Source organism: Marmota marmota, unplaced genomic scaffold (genome assembly GCF_001458135.2).
Source record: "Marmota marmota marmota unplaced genomic scaffold, marMar, whole genome shotgun sequence".
NCBI classification, from domain to species: Eukaryota; Metazoa; Chordata; class Mammalia; order Rodentia; family Sciuridae; genus Marmota; species Marmota marmota.
In genome coordinates this window covers 44,116,065-44,139,641 of record NW_025999900.1, presented here as the reverse complement: position 1 = coordinate 44,139,641, position 23,577 = coordinate 44,116,065, and the positions used below count along the sequence as shown (strand labels likewise).

Sequence of the window (23,577 nt, the reverse complement as noted above, 5' to 3'; positions counted from 1 at the left end):
TGCCAACCTCTTTTTGACCCCCTTTGTCTCTTGCTAGGCGTAGACCTGAGCCCTGTCACTCTTCATGGGGCCTCCACCTGAAATCTAGTCCCTCCTCTGGCAGAGGCCAATTGTCCCCTCACAGGGCCCAGCATTCATCTGGGGCTTCTGTTGCTCCAGTGAGGCTGCCCTTAGGGTTTCCTGGATGACTCAAGTTCTCTCACCTCTGCACGGCAGGGGGAGGCTGAGCCATTCCCCATCCCTCCAGCAGAAGGCAGCCCTTGCCTGGCCTTCCTCTGGGGTCAGCGCCAGGGAAGGCCTCAGGGGTGAGAGGACTGCTGAGGGGCAGGCCTGGCCCCAGGGGCAAAAGCCATGCAGGGAGGTGTGGTGCCTGGGCCCGGAGGCCCTGGGGGTTATCCCGTAGGAGCTCTGGTTCCTTGCAGGTAGAGGAGGGCCCTGCTGGCTTGGCCCAGATGCAGAGGCGCAGGCCGGCAGAGGTTGGGAGGACTTATTTATTCAAGGCACAGTCATAGCATTGATAACAAGAAGGTTCAGCATTCTGGCACATTCCTTTAGTGGTGGTGGCCAAGGTTACTCCACAACACCTCCAGGGCCCCTAGAGGACGCAATGCTGCTGATAGGCACTTTGCTTCCAGAGGCAACTGAGGGCCAGGCAGGCAGGGCCGGGGCTGCTCAAGGCCTGGGGAGGCCCCTCTGGGAGGCTCTAGGCCACACCAAGTCCCCAAGAGGCAGCTCCCTCCAGAAAGGATTTTATGGATGGATTTGGGGTGGGGAAGGGTGGGATGGTGGAAGACAGGCCAAGACGGGTGTGGGCTGGGAGGGGAGGTGGGAGAGGGGGGGTTCTCAGGGAGGGCCTGGATGTGGTATGCATGTGAGGAGCTGAAGGACCCCTCGGTCCCCAGTCAGTGACCATGGGAGGTTGAGGTCAAGTATGCTCAGCAGGGCCTTCTCCATGGCCCTGGGTCTCCAGGAAAAGTAGAGAAGCAAGTAGATCTGGCACTTCCTCAACAGTCACACCAGTACTTGACTCAGATTTAGATGGAAGTCCCCAGCCGTCTGCCACGTTGTTTGCAGAGCCCTTCCCATACGATGCTTCCATGGACTTCAGGGGAGTGGGGGAAGAGGGAAGGCCCGGTGGCAGGACCAGCAGCAACAGTCCAGCAGGGCTGCAGGGCCAGGGGCAGGTCTAGTAGTGCCCAGGGAAGGACAGGCCCCAGGCCAGCCTCTGTCAGCACCCCACACCCCATACATATCAAATAGCCACTAGCCAGGGCAGGTAGGGCCTGGTGCCGGTCATTTCCCACTGTGGGCAGAGCTCCCTTCTGGGCTGGACCACTCAGCTACAGGAGGGTGCTTTCCCCTCCTTGGTGGGTAACATTCCAGGGGAGAGGTTCCTGTGGGATCTGGGTGCTTGGGGCCTGGATGGGTATACTTTTTCCTTTATTCCAAGCTGGAGAAGGGATGGAAGATAGCTTCCTCCCCAGATGACCCAAGCTCTCTGGAAGGATCTTCCGTGCCAAAGTCAGGGCTAAGCCCTGGGAAAATAGTGCTCTAGGTTCCTCGAGTGGCTGTTTCTCACCTGGGGTGAGGCTTGAAGCTGGGCAAAGTCAGACTAGGGATGGGCCTATGTGATCTGCATTCAGGGAGCCATGTGCCTGGGACGGTGGACACACTGAGGTGAGGGGGACCTGGGCCCACTTGCAGCAGGCTGGAAGAAGGGAGGGAGCCAGACCTATGGAGGAGGGGGCTCAAGAGGCTCAGGAACTCGCAGACCCCATGCAATTTGGCTTGTGTGGTTTACTAGGCCCCAGAAGGGCCTGGACATGCAGCCAGGGTCATTACTCAGGACCCTGGCTGAGTAATGCTGATGGCATGGTAATCCTGATGGCAGCCTGTCAAGAGGCAGAGGCCTTTACTCCTCCCCCCTCCCCCAGGATGGTGGCAGAGGTGCTGAGGGTCACCAGCATTGTTCAGGATTCAGTTCCTCCAAGCCTCAGTGGGAGGCAGCTCTGGGAGGTCATCCTTGCCCCACCAGAAAAGGCTTCTCCATGGAGAGATGCACCCCTCATCCCTCCTCACCCTTGTCTGCAGTGTCTTAGCCAGGGCCACACTGGAGGTCACTTAGGATCCTACTTGGAGGGCAGGGGATGGCCAGTGCCTTCATTTTGAAGCCTGGATTTCTTACCCTTAGTTGTCACCCATCTTGGCCAAGCTGGGGACCCAGGACTCAAGATGGATGAGAGGCAGGGGAAGCACTTGGTGGCCATCTCTTTGGCTTTGAGGATCTTCTTACTCAGCCCCAGGGTTTGGGGAGGTGTGACCATTTCCCACTGCCCCGGAGTTTGGGGGTAAGAGCTCCCCTTCTTGAACTCTGACTCCGCTCCTCCCCACCTTATCTCAACCCACAAGAACTTGCCATGGCTCCCTTCACCAGGATGCACACAGGTCTGGTTTAATGAGCCCGGGGAACCTTGTCCCAGCTACCCTAGCAGTAGTAGGAAAAGGGCCTCCACCCTGCCGCTCCTGGGGACATCTCACAAGGGCAGAGGAACAGAAAGGGGCTCAGTCACCTCTGCTCAGGTCTGCAGTCTCGGCTGTCCCCTGCTTGGGGCTGTAAGTGCAGAGACTTTACAGATCCCCTCATCCTCCTGTGCTGAGATGCTCCAGAGTCGGGGTGACACCCAGTGCACATACCTTTGCCTCTTTTGGGAGTGGAGCAGCAGAAGCTCCCTGAAGGACAGCTGGAGCAGGGGCAATGGAGACCCCAGGGAGCCTGGGCGGGCTTCTTCCTGCCTCCTCCCTTATACACACCTTCTCCATCTCGACACCGGAAGGTACCCACCACTCAGTCTGTGTCCTGGGTTTCAGCCATCTCTCCCAAGACTTGGCATTGGCCTTCTCCATCCCATCCTGGGATCCCTTGGCACTGCCCAGAGCCTCCCGTTCTAATCGGTCAGCAGGTCAGGTCTCCATGTGGCTGTGGCCGAGCAGCAGATGTCTCCACCTGGAGCTTCCCAAAGTCTGTGGGAGGGAGTGGGGAGGTCCGGGCCACTCTCCTGCCTCCCCGTGCCAGGTGTCCCCCGGCCCCTGACTGGAGTCTTGATCAGTGGTACTGGCTCTGGCCCTCCAGTTCCAGCCCTTCCTGAAACTGGGCAGAGTCCAGCTCCCTTGCAAAGCCCCTCAAACCGCTCTCCTCTTCTCCCTCTTCCTGCTGGCTGTTCATGGTGCCGTAGGTGTGCTGGGCTGGGGAGGAGGCTGGGGTCAGGTTCAGTTCCGGCTCTTGCAGTACGGCGGCCACGTAGAGCTGCTCGGGATAGAGAGGGGAGATGGGGGCAAGGTCACAAGGAAGCAAGGCCTGGGGCACACCCTCTTCCCTCAGCTCCACCTGTCACCTCTGCTCCTCCAAGCCACCAATCCTTCCTTCCTCCCCGGCAGCCTGCAGCTTGCGGCCAGCCCACCCCTCCCACCTAGCTGCCCTTGCTATCATGAACACCCTTGATCTCCCAGGCTAGTTCAGGGGCATGTGACCTAACTCTCAGCCCACTCTTCCTTCGAAACAAGCTCCATTCATTCTCGGTTCTCAATCAGGCTGAACCAGGGGAGATGACAGGGCTCTCCTGAGCTAGGACCTGGAGAATCTGGATCTAGTGCGCTTTATAAAGCAGCATCACAGGCCACCGGAACTCCTTTGGGGTGGGTCAGGGGTTGGCCTGGGAGTCGGAATTTGAAACCGAGGGCCATCTGAGACCTGGGGTGTGGGACATGTCAAACCCAGGAACTGCCCCAGGAATGCCCAAGAGTGCAGCAGATTAGAAAATTAGTTAAGTACCAGGGAATAGAGTGATTTGTCGCCCTTACTTTGAAAATAGGTAATTATGGGATAGAGTTAATCCTTTCCATAGGTGTTTATTTCAATGAAACCAAATAACCCCTGTGGGGCTTGTGCTAAACTAAACTCCATAGATGATGACAAAAGTCAGGGGGTCCTTCCAGCATAGTTGATGGGCATAAAGGAGATGTTCCTGGGGTGAGGCACAGCACACCCCAAATGCATTCTAGCCCCCATGTTGAACTTGAGCCTATGAAGCCCTCAATGGAACTTCTAGTTTTCAAGGAAGGTGGAAGATAGTGGAATCTTCCACAAGGGAACATGAAGATACAGCCAGAAAATCCCAAAGGTGGGACCACTGCAGGACTACTGACTTGGTGTCTCCAACAAATCCCCCCTAAAATAAAAGGGACAAAACAACCAGGTGTACCGGTGTCAGATTAATCTAGCACAGGTACTGGATTGAGTCTTGGTTTGGACAAGTTGTAAAAGATATTTCTGGAAGTATTAGGGCAATTTGAATATGGATTGGATATTTGAAGAGATAAAAATGTATATATGTGGCAAGATAGTGTTTGTTAACTAAAATGCAGTTATAAAACCATACGTAGAGTATTATGTAATTTTAGCAAAAACGATGTAACCAGTTACATATATATGATCATAATTACCTAGAAGAGATACAAACATATATATGTATATAAATATTAGGAAGAATATACACCAGGGTATCAGTGATCAACTCTGGGTGGTAAGAATATGAACTTTTTATTTCCTTATTCTTGCTTATCTGTTTTATCCCATAATTATCTACAATTTTGTCATAATGAAAGATTCAAAAATTCTAAGCCAGGAGCAGTGGCAAGTGCCTGTAGTCCCAGCTATTCAGGAGGCTGAGGCAGGAGGTAACTTGAGCCTGAAGTTGAAGACCAGCCTGGGCAACAGAGCGCGAGCCTGTCTCAAAAAATAAATAAGTAAGTAAATAACAAATTCTGGTAATTTTTTTTTTTTTTGTAATACTGGGCATTGAACCTTGGGCCTGGTACCACTCTACCCTCTACTACTGAGCTATATTCTCCAGCCTGATAGTGATTAAAAACAACAACAACACAGGATTTATAGTTTTACTGAACTTTGTTCTGCCACTTCCTTGATTAATGTCCTGTGGTCTCTATTAAATGACCTGTTGGGGCTTGGGGTGTAGCTCAGTGGTAGAACCCTTGCCTAGTATGTGGGAGGCCCTAGCACCCCCCAATTTTTTTTTTTTGACCTTTTGAAGCTTCCTTTGGGAAGAAGACCTCTTATTGTCTGGGTTTATCAAAAGATCAAGGGCTGGGGATGTGGCTCAAGCGATAGCGTGCTGGCCTGGAATGCGCGCGGTGCTGGGTTCGATCCTCAGCACCACATACAAACAAAGATGTTGTGTCCACCGAAAACTAAAAAATAAATATTAAAAAATTCTCTCTCTCTCTCTCTCTAAAAAAAAAAAAAAGACAGAAAATGGTAGAACCCCAGGTTCCTTAGATTTTGATAACTGCCTACAGAATGAGCGTGCTTCTGTGGGAAGGGCCCAGGGGAGAAGGACTTTCCTGCTCTGGAGTCTTGCTCTCCTTCTGGCCTCCTCTCGGAGGAGTTTGTCCCTGTCTGTAGGCTTTTTTCCAAGAGAGGCAAACCTGGAGTCCTGGCGGCTCTGTGTGCAGGTGGGTGGGTGTCACCGCTGTCTCGGTTTCTGTCTATGCACTTTTATCCAGCTCTGCTGACCACTAGAGAAAGCCTCGTCTCCTACAGGCCCTGCCCACAGGGCTCACTCTTCAGTCCACTCTGCAGAAAGCTGCCTTCCATCTCCCTGCACGCTCCAGAGTCTCTCTCTGGCTTTGGTACAGGCTGCTCCTCTTCCTCCAAGGCTTTTCACGCTCCCTGTTTCCCCCAGCAACCCTCCTTCCATTCCTCGAGTGACATGAAATGTGCCAGCTTTCCCAAGTGCCCAGGCACTTCTTCATGCTCCTCCGAGGTGCCCAGCACCTAGGAATGGACAACCTGGTACCCAGGCTCAGCGCACACCTCAGTGGCTCTGCACGCGCACATGTGGCTGGGATGTGGGTGAGTGCTCTTGCTTGCGCAGGCCCAGCCTCGTGGGCGTGGGAGCTCACACCCAGCTCCCTGGCGCCTGCCTCTGAGTCTAGCCTCAGCTCTTCCAGGGCTCACTCATCTGGTGCTGTTCCTGCCTTACCATTTGGTGCATCCTCCAATAGCTCCCTGCAGCTCTGTCTGCGCCGCTCTGCCTGGCACCTGTGCCCTGGAGGCAGCCTTGGGTCCTGAGGCCGAGCCCCAGCATGCCCCTGGGTCTACACGAATGAGGTCTCTAAGATCGGGGTCCCCCTGACCGAGTACATCCTCTCTGGCTGCCTCCTCTCTGGGTGCCTTCTAGGGAATGTCGAGTAATTGCTGGATCTTCTCATATCCCGGCTCTTCAGCCAGGGCCACGGCAGCATTTCGACCTGGGCCAAGTCCTGCTGCGTCAGAGGAGGGAACCCAGAGGCCCCAGCTCCTCCTCCCCAATACCCAGGATGGGCACTAAGCTGGTGCCCCCCAACATCACTGGAGTAGGCCACCCCTGCAGGTACCGCCCTCCTTGCCTGGCCCCAGGGTGAAAGGGGTGACTCACAAGGGACGTGGGCGTGGAGGACGTGCTGCTTGGCTCCATGTCAAACACTGTCTCGATCTCCTCCTCGGACTGCCACAGGGAGAGAGACAGAGGGTCAGTGGGGGCTGCTCTTTGCTGCCTTATCCCCACATCCGAGAAGCCTGGGCCTGGGCCTCTTGCCACACTCTTCTTTCCAGAACTTTAGTCCAGAGAGAAGGATGGAAGCCCAAGGGGACAGGGAGAGGATTAGGATACCAGGAGTCCCTTCTGGAATGTTTTCTTCCCAAGGATCATAAAAGGGGAAGTAAGCAGAATTGAAATTGAGGTTCAAAGACGGGACCACAGTTAGGGGTTAGGATGCCCCTCTATTGGGTTTGGAAGGAGTCCTAAGCTCATCCAGTCCAGGTTCTCTGCCACCTGCCCTCTGTAGAGTGACATGGGCAACCAGATCCTGTGACACTGTTGTAATAGAAAGATGGGAGGGGGCGTTGTCCTTCACTCTGGCCCTTCCCTAGCATGATACTCTGGCCAGCAATGGGGCAGGGGGACCAGGCAAGAGGATAGGAGGTGCCTGTGTCCAGAGCCTCGGACACAGACACCAGAAACCAAGGGAAATGCCTCACAGAACTCCCTCTGTCAACTCAGCAGGGCGTCAGCCATTAGAACCCGACTTTCTTTTCGTTACATTCATTTGAAAAGGAAACAGTTTGCTGTTATAAACAAACTCTGCTCCAGTAGCCATAAGCAGAAAGTTAACTGGAAAAATAAATATGTAACAAAACATACGTAACACGTAACAAAACATACGTAACATTGACTAAGTATCCACATCAGCCCGTTAAATGGGTCATTCTTGACCGTCGGCCACCTCTCTTACCATGGTCATTCTTGACCGTCGGCCACCTCTCTTACCATGGTCCCTGGGAAGTATCTGTGAATTATCATTATTCCAATTCCCTGGGCAGACAGTCACTTTGGGAAATGCTGATATAGACAGAGTGGCTGGCAGGGCTCTGAGAGGACATGGGCTGGCTCCCTTTTCCTATGTGGCCTAGATTGGGCTGCCCTGCCACAGAGCCAGAGGAATCATGGCCGCCATCTCCGAACAGAGAGCCTCCAGCTCCTAGCCTGGGATTCTTAAAGGTGGGATGACTCTCCGTCCTGCCCCAGGTCATCGTCCCATCCACCGCCCCCACCCTCACCTGCCTTTGTTCTGCCCTCTCTCTCAACTCTTGGGATGGTGCTGATGGCCCAGAGGTTACAGTGGACTCACGTGGTAGGAGGGGCAGGCCAGCGGCTGTCTGCGGTTGGAGGAGGTGCCCACAGGTGGCAAAAGAGAGGGCAGTGTCTTCTGGAGGGGGCCCAGCCTGAGCGAGTAGCGCAAGGCGAGCGTGTGCACACACACCCCAGTCCCAGAGAGAGGCTCGACCCTCCTGCCATGTGGTGCCCTTGTGACTGGGCCAGGAAGGTGTCTCAGAGCCCTGTCCGCGGGGACTGGGAGAACCCAGGAGGAAGGGCAGGCAGGAACTCACCTCATAGTCATGGACTGTCCGGAGCTTCCCCAGAAAAACGCCAAAAAAGGCAATTAGCATGGAAACGATAAGGGTGGTCAGGGAAAAGAAGGTGATGTTGTGGAGGGAACCTGCCGGAAAGAAGATAAGGGGGTGAGCGTAGCGCAGTGGAGCGCTGGGTGGACGCCTAGGCCGAGATGGTTGGCACATAGCTGGGAACCATCCCAGTACCTCCTGAGGGGCTCTGAGCTAGGGGCAGAGACCCTGCCCAATTCTCTGAGAATCAATGAGTTTTGATGACACCATCCCTCTGTTCTCTTTGGCCAGTTCAGAATTTGGTATCTTGTGGATTCCATGAAAAAAAATGTTTTGATTCTATAATCCCAGCGGCTTGGGAGGCTGAGGCAGGAAGATTGCAAGTTCAAAGCCAGCCTCTGCAGCTTAGTGAGGCACTAAGCAACATAGCGAGACCCTATCTGTAAATGAAATACAAAAAGGGGCTGGGGATGTGGCTTAGAGGTAAAACACCCCTGGGTTCAGTCCCCAATACCAAAAAAAAAAAAAAAAAAAGGTTTTGATTGACTAAGTATCCATATCAGCTCATTAAGCATGTCCTTCCTGAGTCCTTCTTGACCAGTCAGCTACCTCTCCACTTGACCAGTCACACTCCCTTCTCCATGGTCCCTGGGAAGTACCTGGGAGTTATAATTTCTGCCACTACCCGTGACTCCACGTCTCCATGCGAGCCCAGATTGAGCATGCTTATTACCTGTGTAATGGCATTGAACAGCGATCCAGAAATCAAAAGTCATTTGTATTCCACATGGGAGTATCTAGTTCCTTTTGAATGGGTTCCTTTTCTTTTCTAACTAGGTAAATATGGAAAGTGGCCCTTCACAGTCAAAGGTGACTGTTCATGTTGCTGACCCTAGTGGTTGTGGAAGAATACAAAATGACAAAACCCCTCCCCATCCCCCAATGGAGAGCTGACAACCAGCAGCCCCGAGGCAGCCGTCGAAAGGCAGGTGTACACGCCGTCTCTTAATAACACAGGAAAAGGCTCAGAACGAAATGTTCAGGGGAAAACTCAGGATTCAGGACAGAAGGCTGTAACAGGGCGGTCACGATTTTGTAAATGGACAATCGACCAATACACTCCCTCCCTCTCATTTCGTTCTGATCCCCAAGAGCGAGCCCAGGAGGAGGCCTGGTTGCAGGAGACTCGGGGCTTGGGATGAGAAGATGGGGGATTTAGGTTTGGGCCTATATATATATATATATTATAATAAGCTTGTATCTTTTTGCCCTTAGAAATAGTTCTAGATAGTCAGAAAAAGGAAGCAGGACAAGAAACGGGCAGGGGTCAGAGGTGGGGGGTGATGACAAAAGGCTAAGCCACACTAATGACAGAGTAGGTGGCTCTCAGATGCCACTGTGACAGAGAGCAAAGGGAACACTGCCTCTCCCTTCTTCACCCCATGGAAAGGTTAAGGTCAAGTGACCTGAAGGCGGGCAGTGGCCTGGTGAGTCAAAGGGGAGAAAGCCGAGGGAGGCCCAGTCTGTGGTTTGTGGGGACTTCCATGAAGGTGTCTCCGGGCTGCCCTGTGTAACAGTAGAGTCGGGGACAAGCTGGCCGCCATCGCAGATCTGACTACTCGTCCAGGGTTCTGGCAAACCCATAACCCTGCCACCTTATAGGATCCCAGAAGAAATGTCACGAGAATTGAGCCCCCAACAGCTACTATCCCATTTTCCTGTCAGCTTGGATTTAGAACGAAGGATGTTTCTTGCCTAAACCCAAATCCATACCGATCCTCAAGGCTCTGCCAAGACCCTGCAGCCCAGAGGGGGCACTGGACTTGGCCACGCCTTGCTCTCCCTGAGCTTTCGTCCTCTAACAGAATTGATGACGAGGGACCCACAGAGGAGTGGGGCAGGCCGAGGTGGGATCGCCGTGCAGGCTCGGCACCCACCTACTCGCAGGATGGAGAAGAAGAGCATCCAGAATAGACCCAAGAGCGGAGCAAAGATGGCCTGGTAGACGGCGGCCATGTGGATCTGCTCGTTGAGTTTGGTGGGTGCGAAGGAGTAGTACATGTTGTAACGGTCCGTCAGGTGTTTCATGCACAGGTAGAGAAGCCCTTGGGGGGGGGGGGCGAAAGATGGAGACCAGTCAGTGGCTATTTCACAGTCAAGACCTGTGCTCCCTTGAGGTCTCCACAGGTCTGAGAGGCCCAATTCCGAGCTGTCAGAGCAGCAAGAGCAAAGGCAGGCCCCGGGAGACCGACCTCCAGAGCTAGCAGCTGCCCCTGAGCCCCAGAACCCATCCCGCCAGTTTCACCCAGCCAACCACTCAAGCACTCATTCAACAAATGCTCTGCCAGCAAAGCAGACAGCTGACCTCAGCCCTGTCCTGGCCCCGGCCCCGGCCCTGGCCCTGGCCCCGGCCCCGGTGCTTCCCCACCACGGGCTGTCCCAGGTCCCCTCATGCTCCAGGAGGTGGCCTGATGTGGGGCTCCATTCCTCCTCCAGTCTGAGAGTGAGCAGCCCCGGGTGTGCTGCAGAGACAACTCACCAAAAGGGACGATGATCGGGCAAGTGATGCTATACGCCATCACCACGCTGAAGACGTTCAGCATCCACGCGTACTCCCGCCCAAACTGGAAGTCCATGGCTTGGTTCTAGGGCAGAAGGCAGGGATCACCTTGAGTTCTCCTGGCCCCCTTGGCTTGACTGCATCTCTGGCTCCTCCTGGGAGCTGGCAGGCAGCTCAGGCCGAGGCAGCACTCCCTGCCAGCCCTGGGGGCCAAGAAGCAGCCACCTGTCCTTGGGTGCTCCCAGCAGGGGCCCCATCCTGGTCCCCTCCCAAGAGAAACTAAGGGCTGTGCTCAGGGAAGGGCTGGGCCTCACCTTCCTGATGTGGGCTCTCTCGGGCTCCGATCTGGAAAAGAAGAGGCGAGTGCTGTACATGAAGAGGGACCCCAGGCGCAGCAGCTCCATGCCTGTGCCGAGCAAGGCCGCCGTGATCACGTAGTTGACGAAGAAGGCGCCATTGTCTGGCAGGAACACACACCTGGGCAGTGGGGAGAGCGGAAGACAGTGAGGAGCCAGGGGACGGCAGGAGTTGAGAGGGAGGAGGAGAGAGAAACAATGGAGAGTGGGTGGCAGGGGTGACAAGTTTCCTGTCAGGTGTGGCCACACGACATGTGGACCAACTCCGAATTGTGTATACAACGGAGGTCCCACAGGTCAAGTCCCCTGGTGGGGCTGTGGCCTTCAGAGTTGCATTTGAGTGTGCAAGGACATGAATGCCCTAGCTTGCTCCAAAGCTGGAATGTGAGCTGGGCTCACAGATTCTGAATTCTGGGGGACTATGGGTGGGGGAAAATGACATCTTTATTTTCATTAATCTGTAACTGAAATACAGTATATTTCCTTCAATTAAGGTTGTGGGCCACATATCGCAGGACTGTCAGCCACCGTGTGACTTTGTCTCCAACTGAAATTGCATCGCAGTCACGGCTGACATCATACAATACCATTTGTGCTCATCACCATTTCAAAATGATGATTTAGACACATTGTTAAATGACACATGGTTAAAAGTCTCCTGGCTGCAGAGATGTCCTTGAGGGAACTGTCCAACTTTACCTGGGAGCCACCCAGCTTCTCTGAATGGGTGACTTCAATGTGCAAAACACATGCATTGCAAAGAAAACCATCATACTGAAATATAGTCATCAAGATATTTTAAAATGTGGAGATCCAAGCATCTCTGTGACTTCCCAGGGTCCCTGTCGGCACATTTATGTCAACTTCCTTGAAAAGAGAGAATTGTGAGTCCCCAGACTCATTTCAGAACTCCTTCAGAATCCCTCCCTCCCTCCTTCCCTTCCTTCCTTCCTTTCTCTTTTCATTTTTCTTGTATCAGGGCTTGAACCCAGGGGTACTTAACTACTGAGCCACATCCCCAGCCCTTTTAATTTTTTTTATTTTGCCCCAGGGTCTCTCTAAGTTGCTTAGGGCCTCACTAAGTTGCTGAGGCTGGCTTTGAACTTACGATCTTTTTGCCTCAACCTCCTGAGTTCCTGGGATTACAGGTGTGTGCCACTGTGCTTGGCCTGATATTCGTATTTCAGTATAATTGGTTTTCTTTGCAATCTCTGTACTTGGCACACTTGGAGATATCATTCAGAGTAAACTGGACAGGTCTGAATAGGCTCTGTGGATTGTACCAATGTCACTCTCCTGTTTTTATATTGCACTATCATCATGCAAAATGCTACCATTAGAGAAAAGTGGGTGAAGGGCACATGGGACCCCACCCTGTACATTTTGGGAGGGGGCAACACCCTATAAATCTATAGTGATTTCAAAAACATCATTCCAAGAAGGGATCCCCGGATGTCACCAGATTGCCAAAGAGGTCACAGCCCAGGAAAGTTCCAAGGCTGCCTAGTGAGAGTTCACGTGCTGTTCACATCCCTGAACAGCCCTGTGAGCGATGCAGGTGCTGGATTCAGAGACGGATACACAACCCCACCCCAGTGTGGACACAAGAAGCCCCGGGAAGTGTGTGGGAGTACTCACTGGAACCTGATGGTGGCGTGCTCTAAATAGTAGATGTCGAAGAGCCAACGGAAGAAGACATCCAAACTAGAAGCATGAAGAAGGCCAGCCCTTTAGTTAGCAAGTCTGTGAGCTAAAGCCCAGGGTTCAACTCCTCTATCTGGCTTCCCTCTGCCAATCCCCAAAGACTCTTAGCTTGATTCTAGCTGGCCGGTCACCTGGCCCTCTTCCTTCTTGACCCTGGGCTACTTCTGGGAGAGGAGGGGTCATTGGGAGTGAGGTACCTGGTCAGTCCCATAGAGGGTAGGATGACCACCATGAACACCAGAAAGACATAGCACTTGTGCACTATGATCAGATTCTGACTTGATCTAGAAGAGAACCAAGAGAGATGTCCATCAGTGTGTGAGACATAATAAGAACCAAAGATCTAATTACAGAGGAGGGCCCCAGTGATGTCTGCCCCAGGCACAGGAAGAAGAAGGGGAGGAAAGCCATATGTGCCATACATTTGACATCTCTGTATCAAAGAGACATTTCTGATGATCCTCAGAGTCCCTGAGGATTTTATTAATCAATATAAACCTTGTTCTTGGCAGAGGAAAGGCCTATAAAAATTTCTGTTAGGGCAAACCTCTGGCTTATGTCTGGTAAATGTCAGGAACTTTTGGTGCAGGGAGTAATTTTTTTTTTTTTTTTGGTACCAGGGATCGTTGAACCCCACCAAGGGTGCTTAACCACTGAGCTACATCCCAAGCCTTTTTAAACATTTTATTTAGAGACAGGGTCTCACTGAGCTGCTTAGGGCCTCACTAAATTGCTAAGGCTGGCTTGGAACTTAGGATCCTCCTGCCTCAGCCCCCAAGCTGCTGGGATTACAGGCGTGCACCACCATATTTGGTGGGAATAACTTTTGAGACCTATATAGCTTTCAAGCCAAAGCAGTGCCACTTACTTGGGATATGGCAAATACTTGTACCCAACTAGATACTACCATGGAAGCAGAAGAACAAATGGAAAATCTCCAATGTTCGAAGCATTGGGCCAAAGGTATCCACAGTCTGATTGCATCCCTGGGCCCCTCGGCTACATCCGCAACTGCTTCCCTGGTGTTTGGCAAGCAAGGCTTTTCATCCTGTGCTTTCTGTCTAAACTTCCTGACACTGTTTAGCTCGTGTCTACAGCTTCATCCCCTCAGTACATGGCTGGGGGCTGAGGGAGCAGCCCAAAGAGGAACTTTGTTTGGGCCTCATATCCCTTAGATGGTGACTCTCTCTCAGCATCCTCAAGGTCAGAGCCCCAGACACAACCCAGCACACCTTTTCATAAAGAAAACACCTGTTGGTCTTTGGGATGGTTTCCAGTATCCAAACCATCCCAGATCGATTATCATTCTTTGAGTCCATGGAGGAATGAGTACCAGGCCAGTGGGGAATCAGGAAGGGGAAGAGGCTGGAGTCAAGAGCTGGGCTAGGAGAGGAGGCTCTGCGCTCACCTGGTCCAGTGGGCCTCAAGGAAGGCAGAGAAGTAGACCATCAGGGGCATCATCACTGTGAAAGCCCAGAGCAGCACGGAGGGGAAGAACTGGGTCACAATTGGGCTCTGTAGGGGCAGACGGGAGGAGGGCAGCAGAGACATCAGTGCACCAAGCCCCTTCCCTAACAGCCCCCAGCCTCCCCCTAACCCCTGCTCTCCACCTCCTGCTCAATCCAAGAGCAGGCTGCTGTCTCGGAGGCTGTGCAGCGGCCCAGTTTTGTCAAGTGCCTTCCTGGCCAGGAGTTCTCTTGGCTGGGGGAGGCAGAGGCTGACATCCCAAGGTCAAGTGGAGTTCCCAGTGGGCATGGCCTTCTGTGCTGAGATCACTGGAGAGGCAGCCTGAGCTTCCCCTAGCGATTCACCAAGCTCTCACTCACGTCTCACAGCTCAGAGAGACAACGCTGCCTTCCTGTGATGTGCTTGAGTAGCCCGAGAATGCAGGGAGTGTGGGATGGGGCGTCCCCAAGGAGAGCAGAGGGAACCCAGCGTGTGTGAGGACCTGCTGTGGAGTTGACAAAGTAAGCAAAAGAAGTGGTGTGGCTTGACTGTGTGTGTGTGTTTGTGTGTGTGTTTGTGTATGTGTGTGTATGTTTGTTTGCGTGTGTGTGTGTGTGTGTGTGGTGTATGTGTGTGTGTTTTGCTGGGAACATGGAGGGGATAACATGGAAGGACCAGACTTCCAGTTCATTAAAACAGCATGGCGGCCATAGGACTTGGCATCAGGCCAGTGCTAAGAACTTAGGATCTGCCCTCCCAGTTGGAGGCATCCTCTAACTTCAAAGAGGCCTCCTACTGGACTCCCAGCCTGGAGGGAAGGTATCTGGAAGTGAGGGAGTTGGAGACAGGTCTGAAGGTCTCCCTTGTCTCCAAGGGCTGCGTGGGGACTTTCTTACTCTTTCTCACCTTCAAACCTATCAGGAACTTTCAGGCTAGAAAACCTAGAGAGAAGACAGCTCTTCACACCTGTCATGCCTTCTGAACACTCCATGGCCTACAGTGACCTCCTGTAATGGGGCCCTCCAAGCCCACACTGGTGGGACCATCTGTCCCCCTATACTCACCCCAGGGAACTGCCTGTGGCTCCTCCACTCTCCATTTCCTCTCCAGCCTCTAACTCTAAGATAAGCAATGACCCACGTTCATCTCCTTTAGAACACCGGAAACTCTACCCCCTCCACCATGCTGGCCGTATGTGGGCTCTGTGGCCCTGTCCCAGTGGGCCCACCATCCTATCCTCGCCTGAGTTCTTCCTGGATCTCCCTGGGGCCCCCAGGCCTGGCCTGAGCAGAGGAGGCACCTGCAGCTTCTCGATGGGGCGGGTGACGTTGTACATGTCGATGGTGTTGATGATGATGGCAGGCGTGGTGAGGAAGAAGAAGAGGAAGAAGAGGAAGGTGTTGATTGCGATGAAGCGGGCCCACCAATTGAAGTGGCGGATGGACAGGTGTTTCCTAGGGAGGGATGGAGCAGGGAAGTCGCTTAGGACCCTGGTCCGAGCCCTTGGAGAGAGCTCCCGAGCTCTTTCCAGCATGCCAGCTCTGGACCTGGGCTGCCCTGGTCTAATTCAACCTCCTGGGCACACACCTGTGTGCCACGGGCCCCTCAGCCTTCCCCTGAGTCACACCACTTATAAAGGCTTAGGACATATTTCATGTGTGCAAAAAATATACTTGAGTTCTTTCTGCAGGAAAAAACAATTTCCCCAAGGTGCTGGGTGGGCAGAGGCTCGTGGTGCTCAGGAAGTACCCTGCCCAGCTTGGCAGGGACTGTATTTGGACAGTGCTGGGCTGTTCCTCGGGGAGAGTCTGCTGGGCCATAAGGTGGGGAGAGAAGGCTCTCTCCGGTTGTCGTCTGCAGTCTCAGGGGAGCTCAGAGGAGAGGGGAGGGTCAGCGGAGGCTTACCAAATAATGTCTTTGGGGTGTGGGGCATGAATGACCCTCCAGTGGTAGGATTTGACGGTGGTGGTCACTGAGGACTGCTGGGGGTACACACCACAATAGATGTACTTGTAATCTTCCAGGACGCTGCAGAGATGGGAGAAGAGGAGGAGACCGAGGTCTGGGGATGGGAGGTTGAGCTTAGGAAGGCCACAGACCAGAGTCCCGGGGTCACTGTGGCAGTCCCACAGGTGGGCACTCCACTTCCTGGGGGATCTCAAAGCCTTGGATATGTCTCCTAGGATAGTTTCTAAGGCCCAGTATCCGAGGGTAGGGGCATCTGAGGGGGCCTAGACTGTTCAGGAGAGGGAGGGAGGGACACAGTCCTCAGCTCCTGCCTTCCCCTCAGCAACACAGAGGACTGGTCTTGCTTTGAGGTTGATAGGAGGCTATTAGTTTGAGCCTTATATTAATGACAATAACTCCTGATTATTGAATTCTTCCTGTGTGCCTGGCACGGTGCTCTTTGGTGATCTTTGGTGATTAATGGAATCTCAATCGCACAGCTTCCTAAAGTGAGGTGCCTCAAGATATATCCCAAAAGGGGGCAGGTACTGGCACTAAGCCTCATCTTTGACCTTCTAACTCAAATTCTATTGTCACGAAGCCTTGGATCCTCTCTATCAAGTGGCAATGTCTCAGGAAATGAACAGGATTATCTTATAATGTAAGGCACTTCATTATAAGAGATATATTGATTTATATAACACACACCTTGAATTGACTTTATGTATGTATGTATGTATGAATGAATGTATATGATCCTTGTCAACCATCTGGGAGGTGGACAGGGCAGATAGCAATAACAAAATCAGACAAGAAGTTTCAGAGTGTAAGCAATTTGTAAAATTGTGTGCCATTATTTGTAACTAAAATCTAAGATGGTCCATTATTCTTTTGTAGGGCCGGGGTGGGTGAGGATGAAGTGCCTTACATTATTATCAGGCTCCCACCAGAAGAGCAGGGCCCCCAAAATCCTTCAGAGACTGATTCTGGACTTCCCTTCTAGTTAGCCTAATCCTGAGGATCCTTCTGGAACATTCCAGAATGAACTTAGTTCACTTCTTAATGAGGTGGGACTGCCAGAGGCTAGGACAGAAGAGCGGGGTGGCTATGGGGGTGGCTATAGGGCTATGAATACCAGGATGCCTATGGCAGAGAGGAGAAAGGGCAAGGCAGACTTATCTCTCCCAACACGTAGTGGTGAGGGAGAGGGTGATGTGTTTACAATGAGGGTAAAATGGCTGTCATTCTCGGCAAGACCCAGAAGAGGCAAAGGCTATGGTGACCACCTCTGTACTGAAATGAGGACACGTGGAGTAAGGAGCCCAGTGCCTAGGCACCCCTAAAGAGCCCTGGGAGCTGGGGGACATGGGAAGAGCCAAGCTCTGGAAATCAAGATCGTGGCCCCTGTGCGGAGCAGGGCAGTCAGGTCAAAATGTGGGAGCTGGGGGGCTCTCTCGGGAGACGCTCACCTCAGGGCTGGGCTGGGGCTGAGGCTACCATGTGGCACTTACTTCTTTGCCATCCTGGAGTCCTGGAAGGTGACGAAGATCAAGTCAAGACGCTTCAGCCGGACGCGGTTGAGCTCGGCGTTGAACTCGTCCGTCAGCTGCTCCTCCAGCTCACTGTAATACTGCTCTGCGTCTACCTGGGGCGAGAGGCAGCCCTCAGAGCCGGGGGCCAGAATCCCAGGCAGGCACCCAGGGGCGGGGTTCCAAGTCACCTCTAGAACACCAGGGGCTGGCTCTGCCTTGCATTCCCCGCCTTAGGCCCGGGGACAGTGGGGTGCAGCGGGGGGCAGAGGGGTGCTTCAGACTTGGCTGGAGCACAGAGACAGTACAACGTGCAGCTTTGTCAGGGGAGGGGGAGTCTTTCTGGTCTGGTTGGGGGTCCAGTTCTGCCCTGAAGCAGGAGTCCCAGTCTCAAAACCCGTGATTGGGGGACAAAGCAGGGACAGGTGTCTCCCCTATCTCTTTGGAAGCCTTCGGTGTTCTTGCTGGACCCTGTGTCCAGTAGCAGAAGGGAGACAAGAGCAAGCTCCTCCAGGGAGCACCAGAACACTGGGGCAGACCCCAACAGGGCCTGGGGGCCCAAGGGTATGAGCAAGGGACAGCCTGGAGCCCCAGGGCCCTGGCCCCTCCCTGCCATCCGACCCCCCTGCTGGTTACCTCCTTGAAGCAGGTGCAGCACCTGCAGAAGCACAGGCGGGAGCAGGGATGAATCCTGATCATGACCTTGCCACCAGTCTTCTTGGCCTTGGCCGTGTAGTAGAGCCGGCCCCGCATGGCATGGCGCCTGTCAGAGGTGGGCAATGGGGGAAGGGCTTCCGGTCAGTGGAGGCCGGTCCTCCTCCGCACCCCAGCCCAGATTCTGACAGGAGCTGCTGCAGCCTCACCTCTGATCATCCAGGTCGATCAGCGTCCTGACGTCATAGCAGAAGTGGACCCTGGTCACCACGCAGCCTGGATAGGCCTCACTGCAGACACACACACAGATGCTGAGCCAGCTGGGGGGCTAGGAGGTGCTGCCCTCACCCTGCCCAGCATGGCCGCCCACAGGCTGCACGGCCCAGCTGCCTGGCATGCCCACCTTTTCTGGTGGGAGAATCCATTCTCGCTTCTAAGGCCAAACTACTTTTGGGGTTTGAATTCTGGTAATCGGAGGATTACCACATCCTTCCTACATGGCCCAGAATGTGGCTCAGGGCAGAGCCTCAACCACTGAGGACCAGGAAAGAGCTGCTCATGAAAGATAGTGGACTCAGAGGACTCAGAGGACAGGGTATCTGGGGACAGGAACTTGAAGTCACCAAAGAGGTCTCAAGATACTGAGTCCTGGGCACCTATGGTGCAGGGTCTCCTTGGACTCAGTAGCTGGAGCCATAAGAAAAAGGAAAATTAACATCTCTAACTAGGTGCGCGGGTGCAGGCCTGTAATTCCAGAGGCTTGGAACTGAGGCAGGAGGATGGCAAGTTCAAAGCCAGCCTCAGCAAAAAGTGAGGCACTGGGGCTGGGGTTGTGGCTCAGCGGTGGAGTGCTAGCCTCACACGCGCGAGGCACTGGGTTTGATCCTCAGCAGCACATAAAAATAAATAAATAAGATTACGAAGAAGACATTTAAAAATAAAAAGTGAGGCTCTAAGCAACTCAGTGAGACCTTGTCTCTAAATAAAATACAAAATAGGGCTGGGGATGTGGATGGGTAGTTGTGTGCCTCTGAGTTCAATCCCTGGTAGACCCCCCAAAACAAAACAAAACAAAATAAAAAAACCTCCTACTTCCTACCCAGCCATGCAGGAAGTCCCTGGCTTCTGAAACCCGGATCCAGCCCTGGGACTCCTCTCTATTCTGGAAAGTCGATTCTGAGCCGAGGCCAGGGAAGGCCACCAGCTAACTAACTCAGACCCACAGGAGGACCCAGGTAGGGATACGGGTGGAGGCAATGCACCCCACTTACTGGAAATGCTTGCTAACCATCTCTGGGTCTTGGATGTCCGTGGGCACATAGGTGATCATCAGTGTCCTTGTGACCTAGGTGGGAGGGCAAATGGACAGAAAAGTCTCAGCTTGCACAGGAACTCCAGAAGTCTGGTTTCTGGGTGGCCCAGAGTCCCGGGGAGCAGGCCTTCTGCTCACACCAGGCAGCCTGATGCCAAGGACCTCCTCGCTAAGTAAGCAAGTGCCAGTTTCTTTGCCTTGGTGTGCCAGCTGAGCCCACAGCCCCGAGGTCAGCAAACTGTGCCTCTCTCATTCTCTGGGCCACAGCTGTTGGGCCCCTGCCACAGACGGCTGATTGGAGGGAGGGAAAGGGAGAAACCTGCAGACAGGGCCCGGGGGAGGGTCAGAGCATAGGCAGCTCCACAGTGAATCTAGATCTCCCTGCAAACCCCCTCCCCAATTCCAGCAGAAAGTCTCACATCACCATGGAACCCCCTAAAATTAGAAGGGACAGGGGAGCTGGGACAAGGGCAGGTGCTATAGCTTGGATATGGAATGTCCTGCATGTGCTAAAGGCTTGGTGCTATTGGGAGCCAGTGGAAACCTTTAAGAAATGGGGAAAAGTGGGAAGTCTTAGTCACAGGAGGTGACACTGGGACTCTGGGCTCTTCTTCTTTTTGCTTCCCAGCTACCACACGGTGAACAGCCTTTTCTGCTACATGTTCCCACCACGATATGCTGCCTGGACCCAAGCCCCAAGCCACGGGACCTACTGACCATGGACTGGAACTTCTAAAACTGTGAGCTACATAAACCTTTCTTCTTTTTAAGTTGATTATCTCAGGTGAACAGTAACAAAAAACGAACACAGCAAGACTCCGGAAGGAGACTGGGGAGGCCCCCTGCCTGGAGTTCTTATTTCATTCTGTGGGTGGGAAGTATCTTCCTTGACCATCACCTTCAAGATGGCAGTCTGGTAGACTGAGAGATGGGGGTCTTGGCAGAAGCATCTGGTGATAGTAAGAAAAGCTGAAGTAGCTGAGTCCTTGACCTTGGTCAAGGTTGGCCAAGCCTCCCTGCCTGGCAGGCGGAAACACTTGGGGTAAGTTTTCAGGGCGCGTGCGTTTGCACTCTGGACTGAGTTCAAATGAATCAGTCCTGTAGCGGGGACAGCGTTGGTGGAGTGGATCACACTCCCCTGAACCCTTGAAAACCTGAAGGTGGAATCAAGATATTCATCCTCTGGTTTCCCTTCCCACAGAGCATGGGCGACCTGAAGGCCCCTCCCTGGAGGCAGGTGTAGGTCCAGGCAGGTGGCAGAGCTGCTGCCCACCCACGGCCACTGTGTGTCCTCCTGAGCACTCTCTCCTAGCCCTGGGAGCATGCACAGGTCAAGAAGTGAAGAGTTCAAGTCCCCAAATGCAGCCCTCGAACAGTGGACAGGGAGTCGTGAGGTGGCAGCCGGGGGACACTCCAAGGTGCTCACTTCCAGGCTGGGAAAATTCTAGGCCACGTGCCCTATAGCAGCTCGTGGAGTTCTCCAGAGGGTTTCGATGCAGCTGCCCACTGCTAAACTGCTCCCCACCCTCCCTTCTGTTGGCCACCTTCTCTCTGGTCCTCGCTCCCCTACTGGCCTTTCCGGAGGTCACCCCCCAGATATATGAATGTCACTCAAGTCATGGTCTCAGGGTCCGCTTGGGAGGTAGGGGGTGCCAAACCGAGACAGTGTGGATGCACAGGGGTCTGTGACCTCAGAGAGGGGAAGGAAAGTCCTGGGCACAGCTGGAGTGGGCAGCAGGGGACCCTGACCACTTAGGATGGAGGCTCCTGTGCATCCCAGTGTTTGTTACTCTTTGGTTTGTGGATGCGGGGTCCAGGGGCCTTGGAGAAGGGCTAGAGTGGCCGAGGGACCAGGGTGGGAGGAGCTGGGCGGCAGCTGCTTAGCGGCCAGTGTGAGCAGTTTCAGTGGCTCAGCAAACAGGTGGGCCGGGCCGGGCAGGAGGCGCGAGCAGGGCGGGGAGCAGGCCCCCGGCCACCCGGCTGTGAGGAGCGGTGTGCGCCTGCTCAGGAGGTCAGTCCCCTGGGGTGCGCCGAGCTGGGCCTTCTCTGAGGCCGGCCTGGAAGGGCCAGTGGGGAGGGGCTCTTCACCTGCTCACCTGTTGGTTCTTCCTGGGCACAAAGCCCAAGCAGTGGTGAGCCATGAAGAGGAAGTTGGTGAGAAAGTAGACGAAGGCGAAGAGGCTGTGCAGCCACAGGAGCCTGCTCCTGCGCAGGGAGAAGGCCGTGAGAGCTGGCCACGGCCCCAGCCCTGTGTCCCCAGGCCACCATGGGCTTCCCAGACCACCATGGTCTCCCCAGACATTCCCAATGTCCCCAAACCACCATGGGCCCTCAGACCACCATGGGCTCCCCAGAGCCCCAGTGTCCCCAGACCACCACGGTCTCCCCAGAGCCCCAGTGTCCCCAGACCACCAAGGTCTCCCCAGAGCCCCAGTGTCCCCAGACCACCACGGTCTCCCCAGAGCCCCAGTGTCCCCAGACCACCAAGGTCTCCCCAGAGCCCCAGTGTCCCCAGACCACCACGGTCTCCCCAGAGCCCCAGTGTCCCCAGACTACCACGGTCTCCCTGGACACTCCCAGTGTCCCCTCACCCCTCCACACAGTATCCCCAGACCCCCCAAAGTATCTCCAGATACCCCTACAGTGTCCCCAGACCTCACCACCACACTGTCCCCAGACTCCCCAATAAAGTCCCCAGATAACCCCCACCACAGTATCTCCAGACACACTCCCCCAGACCACCACCATAGAGTCCCCAGACCCCCCCCCAGTGTCCCCAAACCCACTACCACAGTGTCCCAGATCCCCACCGGGCCTGCTCCCCGCCCTGCTTGCCCCTCCTGCCCTGCACCGCCCACCTGTTTGCTGAGCCACTGAAACTGCTCACACTGGCCGCTAAGCAGCTGCCGCCCAGCTCCTCCCACCCTGGCCCCCCGGCCACTCTAGCCCTTCTGACAAGTGTTCTCAGACCCCCTCCAGCCACCACTATGTCCTCAGATCCTCCAGACCAACTTCTTGGAGTCCCCACTCTCAGACACCCTAAAGGGGGTGGCAGTGGTGGCCAGGGGCCTGGCTCTGGAGGAAGGGCTAACACTGTCAAGTGCTTACTTGGAGCCAGGTCCAGAACGGGCCTGAGTTTTGCAGGTGCATATTCTCATGAGACTCCAGAGCCCTAGGTCCAGGGTCAGCGGGTGGCAGAGGTAGGTGCCAACCACCACGTGATCTCTTAGTCCCTCCCTGGACTGGAGGGGGAGACTGACAGGTTCATGGTTCACTCGATCCGACGAGGGCGGAATTGAACCCCGAATGATCAGGGAGGCCACATCTTAGACCAAGAGGGTCTCTGCCTCTTGGGAGCTGGACATACTAAAGCGAACAGGACTGTGTTCTCCAGCCCTCACGAGTGGCCAGTTTGGTAGTTCCACTTATGACAAAGAGAGATGTTGGGGCACAGAGCCCTGCCCACCAAGAGAGTGTGACTTCTGGTGTCCCACTTGGGACCTGGGTTCCAAGGACACCAGGCCTCTCTTGCTAGCACCGTGGCGCCCCTCTTGTGGACAGACACACTGGCCCTCCCCTCCCCTCAGAGCCCAGCCAGGAGAATGGGAGGCCAGAAGATCAGGTACCTACTCTGTGGAGACATTGACGATGGTGGTCCGTGCGAAGTGGCTATTCCAGTCTGAAAGAGAAGAAAGGTGCTGACCCCCGGCCCAGCTCCTCAGCGGCTGGAGGCAGAGTGCAGAATTCAAGGTTCCCCGATGAACGCCCAGGGCCTAGAGATGCCTGCCGACATCCCCCTCTTCCTACCGGTTCCCCAGGGTTTGTTCCCAGATTCCAACACAAATATCCTCCCCCAGGCAGTGCTGATAGAAGCTCTTATGCATAAATCAAGACCAGATATTTTGGGGGCATCCCAAGGGCACAACTGGCACATAATAGACACCAAGTAAATGCTTGTCAAAGGAACCAACTGTCCAGCCACGAGCAAGTGATGAGATCAGCAACCCGGGCAACAATCACAAGAACTGCCTGCCCCGCCCCCCCCCCCC

At 54.3% G+C, this 23,577-nt stretch overlaps 1 protein-coding gene across 2 annotated transcripts in view; it reads right to left on the bottom strand.

The window, feature by feature from the left end:
• Positions 1–477: 477 nt before the first annotated feature.
• The window catches only part of Tmem63c (transmembrane protein 63C), a 36,747-nt gene continuing 13,647 nt past the window's right edge, over positions 478–23,577 (bottom strand). The window contains exons 6-22 of one of the 2 annotated variants that reach the window (XM_048799064.1): positions 23,159–23,207; positions 21,625–21,733; positions 19,488–19,561; positions 18,426–18,506; positions 18,199–18,325; positions 17,545–17,678; positions 15,992–16,114; positions 15,387–15,540; positions 14,049–14,155; positions 12,838–12,924; positions 12,575–12,640; positions 10,895–11,057; positions 10,560–10,665; positions 9,958–10,125; positions 8,006–8,118; positions 6,495–6,563; positions 478–3,304 (exon numbers count right to left, since the gene is read on the bottom strand). In XM_048799064.1, the coding sequence (XP_048655021.1) occupies positions 3,104–3,304; positions 6,495–6,563; positions 8,006–8,118; positions 9,958–10,125; positions 10,560–10,665; positions 10,895–11,057; positions 12,575–12,640; positions 12,838–12,924; positions 14,049–14,155; positions 15,387–15,540; positions 15,992–16,114; positions 17,545–17,678; positions 18,199–18,325; positions 18,426–18,506; positions 19,488–19,561; positions 21,625–21,733; positions 23,159–23,207 (1,931 nt within the window). In that variant the 3' untranslated portion in view covers positions 478–3,103. The remainder of the gene's footprint in view (positions 3,305–6,494; positions 6,564–8,005; positions 8,119–9,957; positions 10,126–10,559; positions 10,666–10,894; positions 11,058–12,574; positions 12,641–12,837; positions 12,925–14,048; positions 14,156–15,386; positions 15,541–15,991; positions 16,115–17,544; positions 17,679–18,198; positions 18,326–18,425; positions 18,507–19,487; positions 19,562–21,624; positions 21,734–23,158; positions 23,208–23,577) is intronic. The other variant, XM_015494291.2, reaches the window with a different exon arrangement.